The sequence below is a fragment of the Mobula birostris genome, chromosome 22 (assembly GCF_030028105.1).
Source record: "Mobula birostris isolate sMobBir1 chromosome 22, sMobBir1.hap1, whole genome shotgun sequence".
Taxonomy (NCBI): Eukaryota; Metazoa; Chordata; class Chondrichthyes; order Myliobatiformes; family Myliobatidae; genus Mobula; species Mobula birostris.
In genome coordinates, this window is record NC_092391.1 from 21,745,349 (window position 1) to 21,765,624 (window position 20,276).

Below are 20,276 nucleotides of genomic sequence, written 5' to 3' on the forward strand. Positions count from 1 at the left end.
TGTATGCAGTTATTAAATCTTCCATAATTAAAACGAACATATTGAGCTGCCAGACAGAAATAAACCAATCTTTTGTCTCCGTCCTATCAAACTGTGACCAAATAAATAAGATAAATAGGGTTTCCAATCATTTCTGCAGCTTGTTAATGGTAAAGTCTTATAAAAGAAGGCTGTGTAATCTCAGAGAGCCCGCTGAGACCTCAAGATGTCCAAAAAGATCTTAAAATAGAGGGAATTGGCAGAATCAACCTGCACACAGGAAGAGTTTTAGTGTAGTCATTTTATAATGAGCTACATCACAGACTGTAATATCAGAGATATAAACATAGAACTGTTGTCACTGTTATAAAAAGACAACATCTTCAGAATCTAACTTTCCAAATGCTTCACAAGGTTGCAAGTTTTTCTTTATTCCTTACCATTAACTTTTGCAGGTTTCTTCTGGCTAATTATCTTTGAGCAGCTCTGAGGTTTGCGAGTCGCCTCGTGTTCCCTGCTGGAATTCTGTTGGTGTTTTCTTCTCTGTCCTGGAATGGAGATTGGGATTCTGCTGTCTGTGTACAATAAATAGTTTGTATTGTACTGGTGGAAACAAAGAGGGAATTTAAAGAGAAAACAAGTTCTACACAACTGGAAAGAACAGACAATTGTTCACACCTACAACTTCTGAAGGACAAAGTCAGCAGCATAGTTAGGGTTTGCTGCTCTTGGCCTGGTTATTTAAGCACTGAGTTGCTGAGCATGCAGACCAGGCTGTCCCCAGTTCAATTCCCAGCTTAGTCTGGCTTGGGTGGCAGAAAACTTGGTTCAACTGGCCTCACTGCACATGGTTAAAGAGTAGGGACGATCAGTCAAAATTCCCACCCCTGGCCCCAATTCACTTACTTAACTTTGAGCACGGCACCAGATGCCCTCCTTTCACGGACTCTTTGGGAGAAGACTGAAGGGACAATGGATACTATGGCAAGAACTTTTAGAATTCATTTGATACATGAAAAGTCGCAGTGATTGGAGGGGAGCAGTTATTGAAATCATAGACGTAATGCGGGGGGGGGACACTCTTCTGATTACAAATTGTCAGGAAATTGCTGGAATCCATTCTTGGGCCAAATCATCTCACCCACCAGTCCATATTACAGGTGAGAAGGTGGGAGGCTCGACAAGGCCAGCGCCAGTCACCAAGCCATTGAGCTTCTGGTCACCATGTCCAAGTGAGTCCCTCGTCAGGGCATTAGCCTCAATGCATAGTAAAACTCCCTGGCTTTTGGCTTAGCAGACTCTGCAGCTGGAAATTCTGGCAGCATCCATACACATCAGCACACTGGAGAAAAGGAGTGATGTGCAAATTACTTTGCTGCTCTTCAGCAATATCAGGAACTGGGTTGGGTTGCTCTTCCTGTCTTATATTTATTGGAAGTTCTAGAGTGTAAATAAGATACTTTTGAGCACTTTATTTCCCTATTTTACTCACAGCCTTGTATTTTACTTGAATAACAACGTTTTGCAATATAAAACATTACTACATTATATACTGTACCAATATATAACATCCTAAGGCAGTACCTTCCAGACCAACGACTACTACCACCTAGAAGGACAAGAACAGCAGATACCTGGGAACACCAGCACTTGGAAATCCCTCTCCAAGTCACTCACCATCCTGACTTGGAAACATAACACCATTCCTTCACTGTCGCTGGGTCAAAATCATGGAATTCCCTCCCTAACAGCACAGTGGGTGTACCTACACATCAGGGACTGCAGTGGTTCAAGAAGGCAGCTCATCACCACCTTCTCAAGGACAACTAGGGATGGGCAATAAATGCCGATTTAGTTGGCAACGCCCACCTCCCATAAATGAATTTTAAAAAGTACAATAGCTTGGTTCTATATGCTCCATTTTAATCTGTAAATTTAATTAATCAGAATGAATGAAGTTGTCTTTATTCTAACATACGTTATCAAAAAAATTCAACTAATAGTTCTGGTCACTGAATTATAGGAAAGATGTCAACAAAATAGAGAGACTACAGAGAAGATTTACTAGAATGTTACTTGGGTTTCAGCACCTGAGTTACAGAGAAAGATTGAACAAGTTAGGTCTTTACTCTTTGGATCGTAGAAGGTTGAGGGGGGACTTGATAGAGGTATTTAAAATTATGGGGGGAGATAGATAGAGTTGACGTGGATAGGCTTTTTCCATTGAGAGTAAGGGAGATTCAAACAAGAGGACATAAGTTGAGAGTTAGGGGGCAAAAGTTTCGGGGTAACACGAGGGGGAACTTCTTTACTCAGAGAGTGGTGGCTGCGTGGAACGAGCTTCCAGTAGAAGTGGTAGAGGCTGGTTCGATATTATCATTTAAAGAAAAATTGGATAGGTATATGGACAGGAAAGGAATGGAGGGTTATGGGTTGAGTGCAGGTTGGTGGGACTAGGTGAGAGTAAGCGTTCGGCACGGACTAGAAGGGCCGAGATAGCCTGTTTCCGGGCTGTAATTGTTATATGGTTATATATGGTTAATAGATACTAATCCATCCATGTGATATATAGGCATCTGTTAGTCTCATGAGACCATGGATTTGCGCCTTGGAAGGTTTCCAGGGCGCAGGCCTGGGCAAGGTTGTATGGAAGACCAGCAGTTGCCCATGCTGCAAGTCTCCCCTCTCCATACTACCGATGCTGTCCAAGGGAAGGGCATTAGGACCCATACAGCTTGACACCGGTGTCGTCGCAGAGCAATGTGTGTTTAAGTGCCTTGCTCAAGGACACAACACGTTGCCTCAGCTGAGGCTCGAACTAGCGACATTCAAATCACTAGACGAACGTCTTAACCACATGGCCACGCGCCAACGCGCCATCCATGTGATACATACCAGAAAAAACATGGGAATATAGGATGGGTGTGTGCCTTTAGCCCATTTCACTCAGTGGGCTCATAGCTCATCTGTGCCCCAGTTCTACACATCTGCCTTCTCCCTGTAGCACTTTAAATCTTCAGGTAATTAGTATTGATTTTAAATTTAAAATTAACAAATAACCTATCACCAATTTCCACTCCTGGAGAATATGGAACATAGAACACAGAACAGTACAGCATTGGCCCACAATGTTATGCCAAACCAGCTAAAAAGTAAATCAAGACCACCCCCCCACAACAAATCGCTCTTACCTACACAATGCCCGCATCCCTCCATCTTCCTCATATTCATTTTCATATCTAAACGTTCCTTAAAGGCCTCTGATGTATTTGCCTCCACACCATACCAGGCAGCGCAGTCCAGGCATCCACCACTTTCTGGGAAGTTTCAAGTCTCGATCACTCCCAGAAAGTGGAAGATCTGGAAAGATCCAGCTTTAATCCTTAGACTGTGCACGTCTAGTTCTGGACTCCCAAGTGAATAGAAACAGTCCAAAATAAACCACCTGTTAATGAACAGATGGTCTGGGTATATTGAAAAATAACTGAAATATACACTAAATGTTGGAAGATCTCAGGAGGCCAGGTAGCATAGATGGAGAGGAATGAACAGTCCACATTTCAGGCCAAGACCCTTCATCAGGACTGGAAAGGAATGGGGAGGGAGTCAGAAGAATTCTTCACCTTCCTTAATCCCAATGAAAGACTCGGCCAAAAACATCTACTGTTTATTCCTTTCCTTAGGTGCTGCCTAATCTGCTTAATTCCTCTAGCATTTTGTTTGTGTAACTCTGGCTTTCCAGAATCTGCAGATTCGTTCGTTTAATAATGACTGATGGTTATTTTGTTCACCGACACTAACCACAAGCAACTTTAGATGAAGCATCTGAAACGAACTTTCAGAAGAACTAAACAGGTCAAGCAGCATCTGTGGAGACAAAAGGGTGGTGGCCAATGCTACAGGTCACGACCCTGTAATCGGGGACAGAGAGTGTTGGGAGAGAATGATCTGTGTAAAGGGATGAGAGGGAGGGGTGAGGCAGGGGCTGGCAGGCAATAGGTAGAAATGGGTAAGGAGTGGGGGAAATATATTGTCAAATGGAGCCAATGGAGGAGGGAGGAAGACAGGTGGATTCATGAATCAGTGGCTGGTGGGTCATAGGTGGAAACAGGCTGGAAGATGATGTGAAAATAAGAGGCTGCAGATGCTGGAATATGGTCATGAAGCAAGGTGATCACTGGAACCAGCTACACGCGTGGCAATGGAGAAATGGAGGCCTCTCCCAATTGGTTTCATCTGTAACCTCTTGTTTCTTCTCATCACTTTTCCAGCCTCTGTCACCCCTCCGCCCACTTGTCCACTGTCTGTAAGGAGTCTGTACGTTCTCCCCATGACTGGCTGAGTTTCCTCTGGGTGCTCCAGTTTCCTCCCACATTCCAAAGACATGTAGATGTTGGTGGGTTATTTCATCACTGTGAATTGTACCACGATTGGGCTCAGGTTAAACTGGGGGTTGTTGGGCAGCACAGCTCGAAGGGCTGGAAGGGCCTATTCCATGCTGTATCTCAATAAATAAACAAATAATTGATTCCCCCCCCCACACCCGTTTCTCCCAGTTCTACCTATCTCCTGCCTCATGCCTCCCTCTCACCTCCATATAGTGAACTCTCCCCACCGCCTCATCACCCGTAGCCCTGATGTAGCACCTCAGTCTGAAACATTGACTATCTCTTTGCCAGCACAAATGCTGCTTGACCCACTGAGGTCCTCCAGCAGTTTCCTTTTACTAGACATTCCAGCATCCATAGTCTCTTTTGTATACGAAATTATTGCTGAAGGTGATAATACTAAGTAAAAACAAAATACATCACAACTCTGTGTAAATTCGATTTGGTGTCAGTGCCAATATCAAGATTTACATGTATTAAAAAAGTACTCTCTTCTAAATAACTCGTGGTGAGGAATAAAAAAGGAAATGCTAGGTATACTCAGCAACATCCGAGGAGCAGGAAATAAAGTTAACCTTTCCTGATGATTATTTTAAGCATTGTCTCTTTTTATTTCAAATATCCAGTATCCATGGCTTTCTTCTGTTTTCTCAATTCTGTTGTGTATGTGGCCTGGTTACACAACAATGCTACTAGTAAAAATGCTGGAGACGGGAGCCAAGGTTCATGGTTCTTTACTGGCAAAAACCAAACTCAACACACACGTACAGATCAATACGTGCCTAATAGCGCATGCTGAATACGTGCCTAATAGCACATGCAATGACGTGTCCCTACAACATAAAGTACTCCCTTATTATACTGTAGGCCATAGAGTACAACCTCTTTGTCACGAGTTTGATTATCTTGTCTGAATTGGCTTAATTGTGGGCCAGGCCAGGATGTCCAGACCAGCATGGGTAAAGGCTGGTGGCGGGGGTCAGCAGGAGTCAGAGTCGGCATTCCCTGCAGGCAGGAAAAATGAAGTCTGATGACCCACCTGGGTTTGCGAAGGAGTGAGACCGGAGTTTGAGGCCTATTGTTCAGTGATCAATGGATCCTGTTGGTTGATGCCAAGGCTCCAATGGGAAGTCTCGAAGTTGAGGCCTATTGGCCAGAGCCCCAGGTCTGCGAAGCTCTGAGAGTCTGCTGGGGTGTTTGAAGGCCCAATGTCTGCATGCCCAAGTCTGCTGGAGACCGAAGAAGACACCCTGCCTTGGGGTGAGAGGACTGTTCATATGCATGGGTGGGAGGGAGGAACAGGGCTCGATTTGTTTGTTGCTGGTTGTGTTCTGTGTTGTTCTGCTGAGCTTTGTTGGATTTCAATGTTGGCACCAGAATGTGTGGCAAGACTAGCAGCATACTGCCAGTAACCCCTCATGTATATTGGCTGTTAATGCACACAACTCATTTCACTGCATGTTCCATTGTACACATGATAAGTGAATCTGAATCTGGAAAATCTTACTCAGAACTTCTGAGATAAGATAGAGGATACCTCAGTACAAGCCCAGATATCTAAAAAAACATTGTGCCAGTCACAAAAAGAGAGGGAACCACAGTATACTGATGATAAGTTTGCAAAGAACATTGTATATTTATATACAACCACATAAATAACACCAAGTACGACAACAACACAAACAAAATTCAGGACGCTAACAGAAGTAGAAGCAATCATTCTAATGCTCAGGATTCTCACGACTCTGCATTGGATCTGAAGTTAATCTTCAATTTTTACATTTCATTCCCTCCAGGGAAATAGATGTTAGACCAGCTCTTTTCAGTCTTTCGCCGGTTGTAGCATTTCTCTAAGTGGGCTTTGAGGCCCCTGTTTGTCTGTTTGACTCATCACTTATATTTAATGTTCTTACCTATTATAATTGTTTTTCTAATTTTAATTCTTCCTTACCCAGTTGCTTTGTACTGTACAGACAAGTCACATGATCTTTGTGATGTTTTGTAACTTCAGAATCTAATCGACAGAAAACATGTACTTTTTGTTTTGTTTCGTGAGACGCACACTTATGATGTGGTGACGTAATGACGTATACCATTCCCATACTTTTACATATAACCTGTAATGAATTATGTAACCAACAAAGAATGCTTAAATCAAACAATATATTTTTAATATTACTGAAATATTAAATACACAACAGTCTTCAGTGCACAGTGTACTAATGAACATCACTCAGCAGGACAGAAAAGGATGAAGAAGCAATTCGTATTATGGCCATATATGTCTCAGAAGTGACTGGCAAGCAATGGGCCTGATGATCTGTTGTTTACACTGCACAACAGGACTCTAAGAAAGAAAGTATAGTCTACATTACAGCACTTTAGGAAAACAAAATAGCATTTGACAAATTGAGTTTAGTTTATTAATAATGAAGAGGGTTGACAAAGGGGAACCAGATATGCAATGTTTGTGGATGTTTTGCTACATGAAAGTCAGATTTTGTTCGGCAATAGTGTGATTAAAGGACAGAATTGAGACAGTAAGTAGATTGATTCTTTTTGATTTGAAGTGGAATGCCTCAAGACTCAATCACAAAGATAGACTGTTAATAGCTGAGGTGTCAGGACAGAGACGAAGGCAAGCTTAATGATGATGTGCAACTAGGGAAGATATGAACCAGAAGGAGGAAGCAGAGGGTCATCAGAAGTACAAAGTCAGGTTAAGTGACTCTGCAAGAAGATGGCAGATGCAGTACAAACTGGGAATAAGAGGCTGGAGCTTTTATCAGAAATGAAAATGAAAATCAGGGCATATGAATATTTTATGTTGGCTCCAGAGAGCTATGGATACTCAAAGTATGGCAAGGCAGAGATAATATTTTCAAGCCTTAAGGCAGGGGTCCTAGGACCCCCTTGCTTAATTGGATCATGGCATAAAAAAGGTTGGAAACCCTTGCCTTAGAGGATCCAAGGATTGGATGGGATGTGAGCTTCAGTTCAAGGATCAGCTATCATTTCATTGAACGATGGAGCAGGTTTAGGGAGATTCCCTTGTATTTCTTTCCCATATTCTATCTTATTACTCTATCGTTAAGGAAAATAGTTAATGCCTGGTCTACCAGAAGTTTCTTTGCACCTTTTTCCTCAAATTATTTGTTAGAAGAACATTAGGAGCTGACCTAAAACTTATAAGAATGTGACTGAGATTCCTTCAGCTTTGGAGATAGATGGACATAACCACCTAGACAACAAAATACACTATTATGTGTCCAACCTTTGAACACCTAGCAAGTTGCTATGGTAATTCATAATCACAAAATAATCTGCAGATGCTGTTGTCAAAGGAACACTCACAATACGCTGGAGGAACTCAGCAGGTCAGTCAGCATCAGTTGAAAAGATTAGTCGACGTTTCGGGCCGAAACCCTTCGTCAGGACTGGAGGAAGAACTTTGGGGAGGGTTTGAAGAATGCTGGTAGTTGAAAAAAACAGTAATTTTTAAGACAAAGGGGTGGGGGGGGAAGCAGGGAGGTGATTGGCAGGAGAACAATGCGCAGTAGTAGAAGGAGGCGGAACTATGAGGGAGGTGATGCGAAATAGGAATAGAGGAAGGGAGGGGGAGGGAATTACCGGAAGTTGGAGAATTCTATGTTCATACCAAGGGGCTGGAGACTACCTAGACGGTATATGAGGTGTTGCTCCTCCAACCTGAGGTTAGCCTCATCATGGCAGTAGAGGAGGCCATGTATGGACATATCTGAATGGGAATGGGAAGCAGAGTTGAAGTGGGTGGCGACCGGGAGATCCTGTCTGTTGTGGCGGACGGAGTGGAGGTGCTTGACGAAGCGGTCCTCCGCGCCACGCTCGCTGCCATGCGAAGTACCTAAGGGCCCTGTCCCTCTCTCTGCCACCACTCCGGGACTCACTCTCCACCGTCTGCCATGATCCTCTCCTACACTTCATTCTCCGCCGGATTCACGCCTCCAACCGCCGATTCTTCTCCTTCCTCACGTCCAAGAAGGACAGCAAGCTCGCCGGCTTGGAGCCCACGACGACGACCGGCTCCATCCTGGACCGAAACCCCTCGGACCGAATGGAACCGTGGGCACCAGCCCTCAGCGGGCTATGGACTCACTCACCTCCGACTCCGACCTCAGTTCTGGGGGCCTGCAGGATACAGTCTCCGTCACGCCAAGTTTAGGATCCAGCTCCTACAGAGGTCCTGAAACTCTCCAAACCGGAACCGCTCTTACTGCCGCTGGGTCCCATCGCCTATCCTATTCCCCCACTACCCTCTTTCCTCCCATTGACTCCCAAACATCCCTCTACCCCTCATCGTCCATCCATTCCTCTGATTCCTCATCCTCCCCTAACCCCGCTATCCCTGAACATCCCAACCCTCCTCTCCCTCCTGAGACCTCCCACTCTTCACCCTCCTCCGACCCCAGCCCCAAAGCCTTGCCGTGTCTTCACCATCCCCTCTGACCTTCCCCTCTCTGAGGCAGAACGTTCTGTCCTAGCAAGGGCCTCACTTTTGTCCCCCTCCGTCCACACCTTAGTGAGTTCCGTGCCTGCCATGACGCTGAACTCTTCTTCCGTCTCCTACGTCTCCGAGCCTACTTCTTTGGCAACGATTCCCCTCCCCCTACTGATGACCCCTTCTCCTGTCTTCAACCCTCCTCCTCCTCCTGGACACCCCACCCGGGCCTTCTACCTGCACTCGATCGTTTTATCTCCAACTGTCGCCGAGACATCAACCGTCTCAACTTCACCACTCCTCTCTCCTGTTCCAACCTCACTCCCTCTGAATGCACTGCCCTCCACTCTCTCCGCACTAATCCCAACCTCACCATCAAACCCGCTGACAAAGGTGGTGCCGTAGCAGTCTGGCGGACGGACCTCTACTGCACTGAGGCCAAACGGCAGCTCTCTGACACCTCCTCTTACTTACCCCTGGAACAGGACCCCACCAAAAATCATCAAACCATTGTCTCCCGCACAATCACCACCCTTATCGACTCCGGAGACCTTCCATTCTCAGCTGCTAAACTCATTATTCCCACACCCCGTACCACTTGGTTTTACCTCCTCCCAAAGATACACAAGCCTGACTGTCCCAGTAGACCCATAGTTTCTGCCTGCTCCTGTCCAACCAAACTTGTATCCGCCCACCTGGACTCCATTTTGTCACCCATAGTTCAGTCCCTCCCCACCTACATCCGCGATACATCCCATGCCCTCCACCTCTTCAATAACTTCCAGTTCCCCAGTCCCAACCGCTTCATCTTTACTATGGATGTCCAATCCTTATACACCTCCATTCCCCATCACGAAGGCCTCAAAGCCCTCCGTTACTTCCTAGATAATAGACCTCACCAGTTCCCCACCACCACTACCCTTCTCCGGTTGGCGGAACTGGTTCTCACATTTAATAACTTCTCTTTTGGCTCTTCCCACTTTCTTCAGACTAAGGGTGTAGCTATGGGAACTCGCATGGGACCCAGCTACGCCTGCCTCTTCGTTGGTTATGTGGAACAGTCTGTGCTCCAAACCAATTCTGGTACTGCTCCCCAACTTTTCCTTCGATACATTGACAACTACATTGGTGCTGCTTCCTGCACCCATGCTGAGCTCGTCAATTTCATTGACTTTACTTCAAACTTCCACCCAGCCCTCAAATTCACTTGGTCTATCTCTGCCACCTCTCTCCCCCTTCTCGATGTCTGGGTCTCCATCTCTGGAGACAGACTGTCCACTGACATCTTCTACAAGCCCACTGACTCTCATAACTACCTCAACTATACCTCTTCCCACCCTGCCACATGCAAAAATGCCATTCCCTATTCCCAGTTCCTCCATCTCCACTGCATCTGCTCCCAGGATGAGGCTTTCCGTTCCAGGACATCTCAAATGTCCTCTTTCTTTAAGGATCATGGTTTCCCTTCTACGGCGATCAATGATGCCCTCACCCGCATCTCCTCCATTTCCCGCACTTCGGCCCTCACTCCATCTTCCCGCCACCACAACAGAGACAGAGTTCCCCTTGTCCTCACCTACCACCCCACCAGCCTCCAGATCCAGCACATTATCCTCCGCAGCTTCTGCCACCTTCAACAGGACCCCACCGCTAAGCACATCTTTCCCTCTCCACGCCTCTCCGCTTTCCACAGGGATCGATCCGTCCGCGACTCACTTATCCGCACGTCCATCCCCACGGATCTTCCACCCAGCACTTATCCCTGTAAGCGTAAGTGCTACACCTGTCCCTACACCTCCTCTCTTGTCACCATTCAGGGCTCCAAACAGTCCTTCCAGGTGAGGTAACACTTCACTTGCGAATCTGTTGGGGTCATCTATTGCATCTGGTGCTCCCGGTGCGGCCTCCCCTACATCGGTGAAACCTGACGCAGACTGGGGGACAGCTCCGTCGAGCACCTCCACTCTGTCCGCCACAACAGACAGGATCTCCTGGTAGCCACCCACTTCAACTCTGCTTCCCATTCCCATTCAGATATGTCCATACATGGCCTCCTCTACTGCCATGATGAGGCTAAACTCAGGTTGGAGGAGCAACACCTCATATACCGTCTAGGTAGTCTCCAGCCCCTTGGTATGAACATAGAATTATCCAACTTCCGGTAATTCCTTCCCCTTCCCTTCCTCTATCCCTATTTCGCATCACCTCCCTCATAGTTCCACCTCCTTCTATTATTGTTCTCCTGCCAAACACCTCCCTACTTCCCCTCCCCCACCCCTTTGTCTTAAAAATTACTGTTTTTTTCAACTACCAGCATTCTTCAAACCCTCCCCAAAGTTCTTCCTTCAGTCCTGACGAAGGGTTTCGGCCTGAAACGTCGACTAATCTTTTCAACTGATGCTGACTGACCTGCTGAGTTCCTCCAGCGCATTCTGAGTGTTGCTATGGTAATTATTCTTGTACAAAATTTACGATGTAGTTTGGTTATTTTGGAGTATTTCCAGATGGCACTAAGCAGTTCTCCATTTACACCTCTTGTTGCAAAGGACACACACTTTATGCATTAACCTTGATCAGAGCCAGTAGAGCTTTTGGATCAGCAGTCCATCACACTTTGTGAAAATAGAAATAAAAGTAAAAAGGAAGAAAGTGAGAATGAACATGTAAACATTTTTAAAAGGGCATTATCAAGTGTTTTACAACCAATTAAGTACCTTTGTTTTCTTTTTAAGTTCAGACACCGGCACAATTTATGAAATGTGAAAATCAGCACTAATCAATTTGAAATTATGCTCAAACATCTATCCCTTTGAACGCGCGTCTCAAGTACTTCCAATGCAACACCTCCAAAAACCGAGGAGCAATCTGGTATTTAGCTTTCAGGCATCAAAGTGGATATAATCTTATAAATCATGTCAGTCTTGTGCAGTATACACGTTTAAAGTGTCGGCTCTCAACACACCAGCACACATGCACACCTGTCTGAATAACCCCCTCCCCTCGCTCACAGAAACACTCTCATCCTGCATTGGTCTCTTTTCATCTTTTATTCCTGTTGTTTCACGTATTTACGATATGACTGCTTATTTGATTAAGATCTTATATTTTAAAGTCTTACAGAAACATGTAACTCACACTTTATGTCAACCTGTCAACCTTCAGGCCATGTCCCTCAGGGACGTGTGTTAATGTTACTTGGTGCTGGATCGCAACTACATGTGCTGTGTGTGACTGTATGTACCATGATTTGCACCTTGGCCCCAGAGGAACAATCTTTCATAGAACATAGAACATTACAGCACAGAAACAGGCCTTTTGGCCCTTCTTGGCTGTGCCGAACCATTTTTCTGCCTAGTCCCACTGACCTGCACCTGGACCATACCCCTCCATACACCTCTCATCCATGTACCTCTCCAAGTTTTCCTTGAATGTTAAAAGTGAGCCTGCATTTACCAATTCATCTGGCAGCTCATTCCACACTCCCACCACTCTCTGTGTGAAGGAGCCCCCCCCCCAATGTTCCCTTTAAACTTTTCCCCCTTCACCCTTAACCCATGTCCTCTGGTTTTTTTTCTCCCTTAGCCTCAGTGGAAAAAGCCTGCTTGCATTCACTCTATCTATACCCATCATAATTTTATCAAATCTCCCCTCATTCTTCTACGCTCCAGGGAGTAAAGTCCTAACCTATTCAACCTTTCTCTGTAACTGAGTTTCTCAAGTCCCGGCAACATCCTTGTAAACCTTCTCTGCACTCTTTCAACCTTATTTATATCCTTCCTGTAATTTGGAGACCAAAACTGTACACATTTTGCTGTATACAAGTGTATGGTTGAATGACAATAAACTTGAACTGGAACATTCACCAACATCATCCTTAATATTATGCCTTGTTTCTTAAATCTCTCCCCAATCCTATCTCCTACTCAATTACAGCAGGATGGGCAGAGTTTAATCTTTCACCAGATGGCATACTTGTGATTACTGAGAACAGTTTCATCCATTCCAAAGCAACACACACAAAATACTGGAAGTAGGTCAGGCAGTATGGATGGAAGTGAATAAACAGTCAGTGTTTTGGGCCGAGATCTTTCTTCAGGAGTGGAAAGGAAGGGGGAAGATGACATAATAAAAAGGTGGGGAAAGGGGAAGGCGGATAGCTGGAAGGTAATAGGTGAAGCCAGCTGGGTAGGAAAGGTAAAGGGCTGGAGAGGGTGGAATCTGAGAGGAGAGGAGTGTGGACCATTGGAAAAAGGGGAGGAGGAAGTGATAGGCAGATGAGAAGGGATAAGAGGCCAGAGTGGGGAATAGAAGAGATGGGGTGGCTGAGTTCCTCCAGCATTTTGTGTGTGTGTTGCTTTGGATTTCCAGCACCTGCAGAATTTGAGTTTATCAAACCTGGTTCTTGATGTCTGTAGACTCTGTGTCGTATCCGTCCCCGGCTGCTGAAGGGAGGATTCCCTGCAGAAGCCCCCTCTGACTTCTCCACACCAGTGCAGCTTTCAACTTCAGGAACCAACTTAACAGCATTGAAACCTGAAACAAAATGGAATAACTCAATCACTACTGATGGAGCAGACTCTGTTCCATTGATTGGAGGGCAAATAATCAGAGGAAACAGATTTAAGCAAATTGGTTAAATACACAAGACGTCGATGGAGGGTCTCTGCATCAGCTCTTTATTCCTTTCCATTGATGTTACCTGGCCTACTGAGTTCCTCCAGCATCTTGTTTGTGTTGTTCTGGATTTTCAACATTTGCAGACTCTCGTGTTGATGAAACTACTTCTTCACTAATTTGATTGAATTGTTCAGATGGAAAAGATCTGATTGTTTAGATCTAGAACTTCTGATCTCAAATCGTGGTGAAAGAAGGCTCCACCCTAATTTTAAAAATGGTAATCAAATAAATTTCTGAAGGGCAGAAAAGGAAATAAGGCTATGAGGAAACATCAGAGGAGTGGAATGGTCCAAACACCAGTACTGGTACAGTGAAAAGTCACAGGCTCCCTCTGGTGCTGAACAATTGCCCCATCTTGTAGTTCTGACGTGATTGGGTAAAATTAAGAGGTGCCTTGTTCCTTATTTAATGTTGCTAAATTTGCACTGAAGTGAGTCAGAATATGCCCTGGGATAGGTAAACAATTCACCTTAACAATAGTTATAAGAAAAAAATGACTTCCCATCCAATAAAAAATAAAAATTAAAAATTAAAATTAAGTGGTAAACAGATACAGATTTCAAAATCAGGTTTTTTTTATCACTGGCATGTGTTGTGAAATTTGTTAACTTAGCAGCAGCAGTTCAATACAATACATGATAATATAGAAAGAAATAAATAAGTAAATCAATTGCAGTAAGTATACGTGTGTATATTAAATAGATTAAAATAGTGCAAAATCAGAAGAAATATATATATTTTTTTAAATGAGGTAGTGTTTATGAGTTCAATGTCCATTCAGAAATTGGATGGCAGAGGGGGAGAATTACAGTACACGTATATTGAACAGATTAAAAGTCATGTAAAAACAGAAATAATATATATGTAAGAAGTGAGGTAATGTTCACAGATCCATTGTCCATTTAGGAATCAGACGGCAGAGGGGAAGAAGCTGTGACTGAATCACTGAGTGTGTGCCTTCAGGCTCCTGTACCTCCCTCCTGATGATAACAATGAGAAGAGGGCATGCCCTGGGTGATGGGGATCCTTAATAATGGATGTCACCTTTCTGAGACACCGCTCCTTGAAGATGTCTTGGGTACTAGGGAGGCTAGTGCCCAAGATGGAGCTAACTAATTTTATGACTCCTGGTGGCCTCTTTCTGTCCTGTGCAGGAACCTACACCCCTCCCCCATACCAGACAGTGATGCAGCCTGTCAGAATGCTCTTCACAATTTCACTGAAATAACAGAGTAAACAGTAATGTATTCATACAATTTAGCAACAATTCCAAACGGTGTTTGATACGACGTGTGATTCAAAGCTAATAAGGGCAAACTTTGTGCAAAGTCAACAGTTGATTGAAATAAAGAGAGAGCAGAGAGCAGGCTTATTCAGGCATCCCACAAGATTAAAAAGTCCCTATGTGTGGAATCATAATCTTGAAAACTGTCCAATCTTACTATCAGTTAGATTTAGGAAGCATTGCATCCAATTCTTGTCTCTTGGACTTTAAAGAGTTAAAAAAAAACACTTAGCAATGTGGCGTTCACTTGCTGGAGCGAGAGGCGGAAGATACTGGTTAACACTCCAACCAATTAATTGGCACTGGTCTTTAGTGTTCAGGAAGGTGTCCCGGCTGGGCCAGACGCATTCCGTGGGTTCACCCTCCTGAAGGATGCTCTCACATTGGCGTCAGGGTCTGAAATCACAGGGTCATTCGGGCTGTGGGAGGTTGTGAAGGCTCTTCCATGTGTCAACTGGCAAAGTGAGCATAGAAGGCATTGAATTCACATGGGAATAAAGCTTTGCTGGATGTCCTACTGGATGTCACTTGAGTTCTCTTTGAAGAGCTGATAGCATTTAAGCGCTACAACAGCTGTTGATCATCCTTCAGTGATTCTGTTTCGTCCAGAATTGCCATGTCACATGTGAAACTTCTTTCCGGAGATTGTACCCAGACCCCTTATATTTCACACGGTTGCCAGACCTGAATGGCACTGGTCTGGTCCTCAGCCCACTGCAGATCTCATGGTTCATCCAGCGCTTCTGGTTGGGGAAGACTCTGAATGATATTGTGGGGACGTACCAATCTAAAACTGTTTTTATAAAGTCTGTGACAACCGTAGTGTATTGGTTCAGTTCCATTGATGACCCTTGAACTCATGCCAGTCTATTAACTCGAAGCAATCCTGTATCCACTCCTCAGCCTCCCACAACCACCTCTTTGTTGTCCTCTTCTCTGGAGCCTTGCTCTCTAGCTCCTGCCTGTATGCAGATAGGAGGAGGACAGCTAAGTGGGTTAGATTTACAGAAATGTGGTCTGGGCATGGAAAGGTCAGTATTCCTAATCGTAGTGTAACAGTGGTCGAGTGTGTTGCGACCCCAGGTGCTGCAGGTTATATGCTGATGTTAATTGGACAAGCCAGACTGAAATCCCTAATAATGACTTGAAAGGCATAAGGGTAGGCTGTTCCTTGTTTGCTAATTGCACCATTCAATACATCGAGCACTTGTTTAACATTTGCAGTCAGGATCACAGAGGATAAATCTTTGGTAAGTAGAACAGTTCACACTTAATCATCAGATATTCCAGCTCTGGGGAACAAGAGTGTAACAAGACTGCTACGTCTGTGCACCACAAAGAGTTTATCATGAAGCACAGAACCCTGCCTTATGCATTCACTGAGTCAGCAGTCCAGTCTATCCTGTGTAGCAAGAAGCCCTCAGTGAGCCATGTCCCTGTGAAACACAGAACACATCAATTCCTCATTTACCTTCAATTTTCAGTTGGGCGTGATAGATCTTGCTTGTTTCATGACCAGCATACTGTTATATCTTAGCATATCAGCATATGTTCACTCCAACGCTGAAGAGTCCACTCTTTCAATACACATTCAAGATCTTCATTTTTCTATGCAGTGATCTTCTATTTTTCATTAACTTCTGTTCATTACATACGTGAGCTTACTTCTCAAAACAGTCTGTGGTGCGCAGAGACCTGCATATCACCTGGGAAGCTTCCCAGTGTCTTGTGGAATTTTCTGTTTGTGATATCATGTCAGGGAACATCTGGGTAAGCTGGTTCTACCAAACATGTGTGACTGCTCTCTGGTAGTTAAAAAGTTAAGATATCCAACTAAAAGTTCATTAAAAGTACCTTTCCTGAGGTAAGTCGTGTTAAATTATTGCATCAAACAGTGAAGGATTGAGCGATGGCGAGACGAATTCAAGGGATGAGCTGAGATGATGTGTTGCAGAATCATTGCAGATGGAGTTCTGATTTCCCTGGGAACGAGGTTGGATCACTCTGGGTGCCAAGAGGAGGATTTGGGGCCTGGGCAGAGAAGTTCTGATGCCTGTTCAAATGCCCCAGATGTGAGGTTGGATTGTTTTGGGCACCAAGCTGATTTGAAGAGCTTGAGAGGTGCTTTGGGCTGGGCAATGAAAGCTGGTCCCGGAGCTAATTGCTAGGCAGCATGGTTTAGGCCCGGAGTCTTTCATGGCAGTGGTGCCTGGGTCCTAGTATGAGATACAATGTGCTGTTTAGGCAGCTTAAGCACTGGCCCACATTGGAGATGAGAGCTGATTTCACTCACTCTCTCCAGGGCACAGAGCTTTTTGCTCTTCCATCGTTGGGTCAACTTAAATGTTGGTCCAGATGGACTGAAAAGACAGAGTGTCGGTCAGGATGAGAGCCAATTTTGCTCACTCTCTGCAGCAGTCATCTCCATGGTGCTGAGGTAATGAAGACTGTCCCGGCTGCTGGGCTCTGTGCCCACTAATATGATGAACTGATAAGCAAGGCTTTCGGCCTACTCTGAGCTGCTCGGGGGTTCAGATCTGAGGATTCATTTTTGGCTTGGAATGTTGTTGTTCATTTCAATTGTTTGCATGATTTGTGTTTTTCTCTTTCTTGCGCATCGGGTGTTGGTCTTTTATTTTTATTTTTTATTCTTTTTTTCCTTATTCTTTTTTTCCTTAATTGGGTTCTTTTGGGTTTCTTGCTTTGTGGCTACCTGTGAGCAAGCAAATCTCGAGGCTGTATAATTTATACATTCCTTAATGATAAGTGCACCTTGAATCATGTCAACGCTCAAAAAATTCAGAATTCAGAGGTTTTTGGATTTTGGAATTGGGGATAAGGGGTACTGAATCTGTATTATTTCTTTTTTTTTCCCCCTTTTTGTATTTGCAGTTTGTTGTCTTTTGCAGATTGATCGTCTATCCTGTTGGGAGTGGCCTTTCATTGATTCCATAGTGTTTTTTGAATTTACTGTGAATCCCTACAAGAAAATGAATTTCAGGGTTGTATAAGGTGACGTGAATGTAATTTGATAATAAACTTACTTTGAACTTTGGCGTTTCTCTTTTAAAGAGATGCCAGCTTAGAGACAAACACAAGCCAGGCCATTAATTTAAACTTACAGTTCTGCTGGATGGAGCAGCTACTGAAAATTATAGCAGCTCTTCTATGGTATATGGCTCTTACACCAACAATGACACTGTAGGACTCTGACAATTCTCCACAAATAATGTCCTGCACATGTACAGGGACAGAGTGCAGAAACCCAAACCAGAATAGGCAGTCTCGCCCACTTTGATCTGCCACTGTGTGATAATTACTTACTTAATAGGTCCCAGGAGCAACCACTTCATCTTACATGCAGGCCAGTCACAGAGCTATTTGGCAACTGTGTCATTATCATACATCTCAAGCCATTCGATTGACACTTTCCTTCACAAGTGCAAGCATTGACCGGAGAGATAGAGCAACGCGTCTGGCCCAAGGCTAAATCCTCTGTCACACAGTCATCTGAGTAATGGTCATAGCCATCACTTGCTTTGCAGTCTGAAGTGCACTTTCTGTTAAAGTTTCTGGCCTGATACTGTGCAGTAACAATATATTACAGCTGAAAGAGGCAACAGGCAACTGTGAAGAGTTTGTCAGCTGATTACTAGTGGTTGTGGAGAATGGGTTTACAATTTTAAAAAAGTGTGCAAGAGAAAGAAAAATATGATCCACAAACACTGAGATTATGATTGCACTGTGAAATCAGATGTGAGAATCAGAATCAAATTTATTATCACCAACATATGTTGTGAAATTTGTTGTTTTGTGGCAGAGGTACAGCGCAATACATAAAATATACTATAAATTTTAATAAGAAATATATATTAAAAATAGGTAAGTTTTACAAAAAGGGAGCAAAAATAGTCATGTAGCGTTGATGGATTCTTTGTCTGTTCAGAAACCCGATGGCGGAGGGAAGAATCTGGTCTTCTGGATACACTGTGCAATGATTCATACACCGAACTAGAAATCCAGAGATGTGAACCAAATCTCCAGAAACTGAGAGATCAAGTGCATCCTTGGGAGCTTGAGACTATGAATTCATTAGGGAAGTAACTCCAGCAATAAATAATGGGGACAGTAAATATGACCACGAAGCTGGCGGATAGTTGCAAAGATTCAATTCGTTCATGGATATCGCTCATGGCTAACAAGCTGTCTGGTTGTGTCCCTACTTTCTCTGGGCAATTGGAGGTTGGTGATTAAATAACATTGAAAACCGACAGCGCTAAAGCAACTGTGGCTACTTCAGGCCCTGTATCATATTGCAATAGCTGGAGTCATAACTGACTTAACCAGAGTCACTGCCCAGACAGTAATAAATCCACCTGCTGAACCTCACAGAGGTTTGTACAACCTCCACAATTAGCAGGAAACCCCTGGGTCTGCCCAGACCATCCTTTTGAAAGCCAATTTGGAACCTTATATGGGGCTGTGAGGAATGATAAATCAGCCATGATTGAGTGGCGGAGCAGACTCGATGGGCCAAATGGCTTTATTCTGTTCCTACGTCTAATGGCCTCCGCTGGATCTCCAGTTGCATTCCCTCTACACATTAAGGTCCCTTGAAAAGAATAAATCCAGTCAAAACAGTTCCTCTCCTGAAGGTGATTATCATCTCCACTAGTCTGGTGGAAGACCCACAGTAACAACAAGCCACTCTACTTTGGTCTCAGTACGTTTACTCCACAATTTCTGATGTTTCAGTCTCACATGAACATCTGAAATCTCAACACGTTTACTCAATATACTCACCCCACCCAACCCAGTTCATCGGTTTATGATATCATTTCAGCACTGGAGTGGAAAATTATTGCTAAACATGTTCTCAAGGGTAAATTCACCAATCACATGCTGCCAAAAGGCTGAGCCCAAAGGAAATGTAGATGAGAGACAGAAGTATAACATCCTAATTTTCACTTCTTTTACGCGCAGCTGTACTTTGGGGCTGGGAGAAGATTTACAGCACACAATCTGCCTTAATCGGTTTCTGGGTTTTATGCCTTTTTATGCATTTTTTTTAAAAAATTATATTTCCTTTCAACATAGAGTGGTCACTTGGTCCAGAAAGCCCATCGGATTCTCAGAGCAATGCCATTCACCTACTATTCACTCCTCACACGTGCTCATCAACATTACTCCCTTTCACCCACCTACACCGGTGGCAACTTAAACCGATGAATTACCCGACCAAACAGGGGGAGGAAAGAGGAGCATCAAGGCAAAGCCAACCTAGGCACAGGGAGACCATGCAAACTCCATGCACAGACAGCACCAGAACCGAACCTGGGTCATTGGAGCTGGGAGAGAGCTGCGCTCCTTCAGTCCACCAACTAATTCACAGTTGATGTGTTGTTTTCAGTCTCTGGGATGTACTGCAGTCCTTGAGCAGAGAGTGTCATACTTGTGTTGGACACAAAAT

At 44.3% G+C, this 20,276-nt stretch overlaps 1 protein-coding gene across 1 annotated transcript in view; it reads right to left on the minus strand.

The window, feature by feature from the left end:
* LOC140186416 (uncharacterized) overlaps positions 1-20,276 on the minus strand; it is a 127,712-nt gene that overhangs the window by 96,099 nt on the left and 11,337 nt on the right. The window contains exons 4-5 of the mRNA XM_072240683.1: positions 13,240-13,377; positions 420-554 (exon numbers count right to left, since the gene is read on the minus strand). Coding sequence (XP_072096784.1) covers positions 420-554; positions 13,240-13,377 — 273 coding nt within the window. The remainder of the gene's footprint in view (positions 1-419; positions 555-13,239; positions 13,378-20,276) is intronic.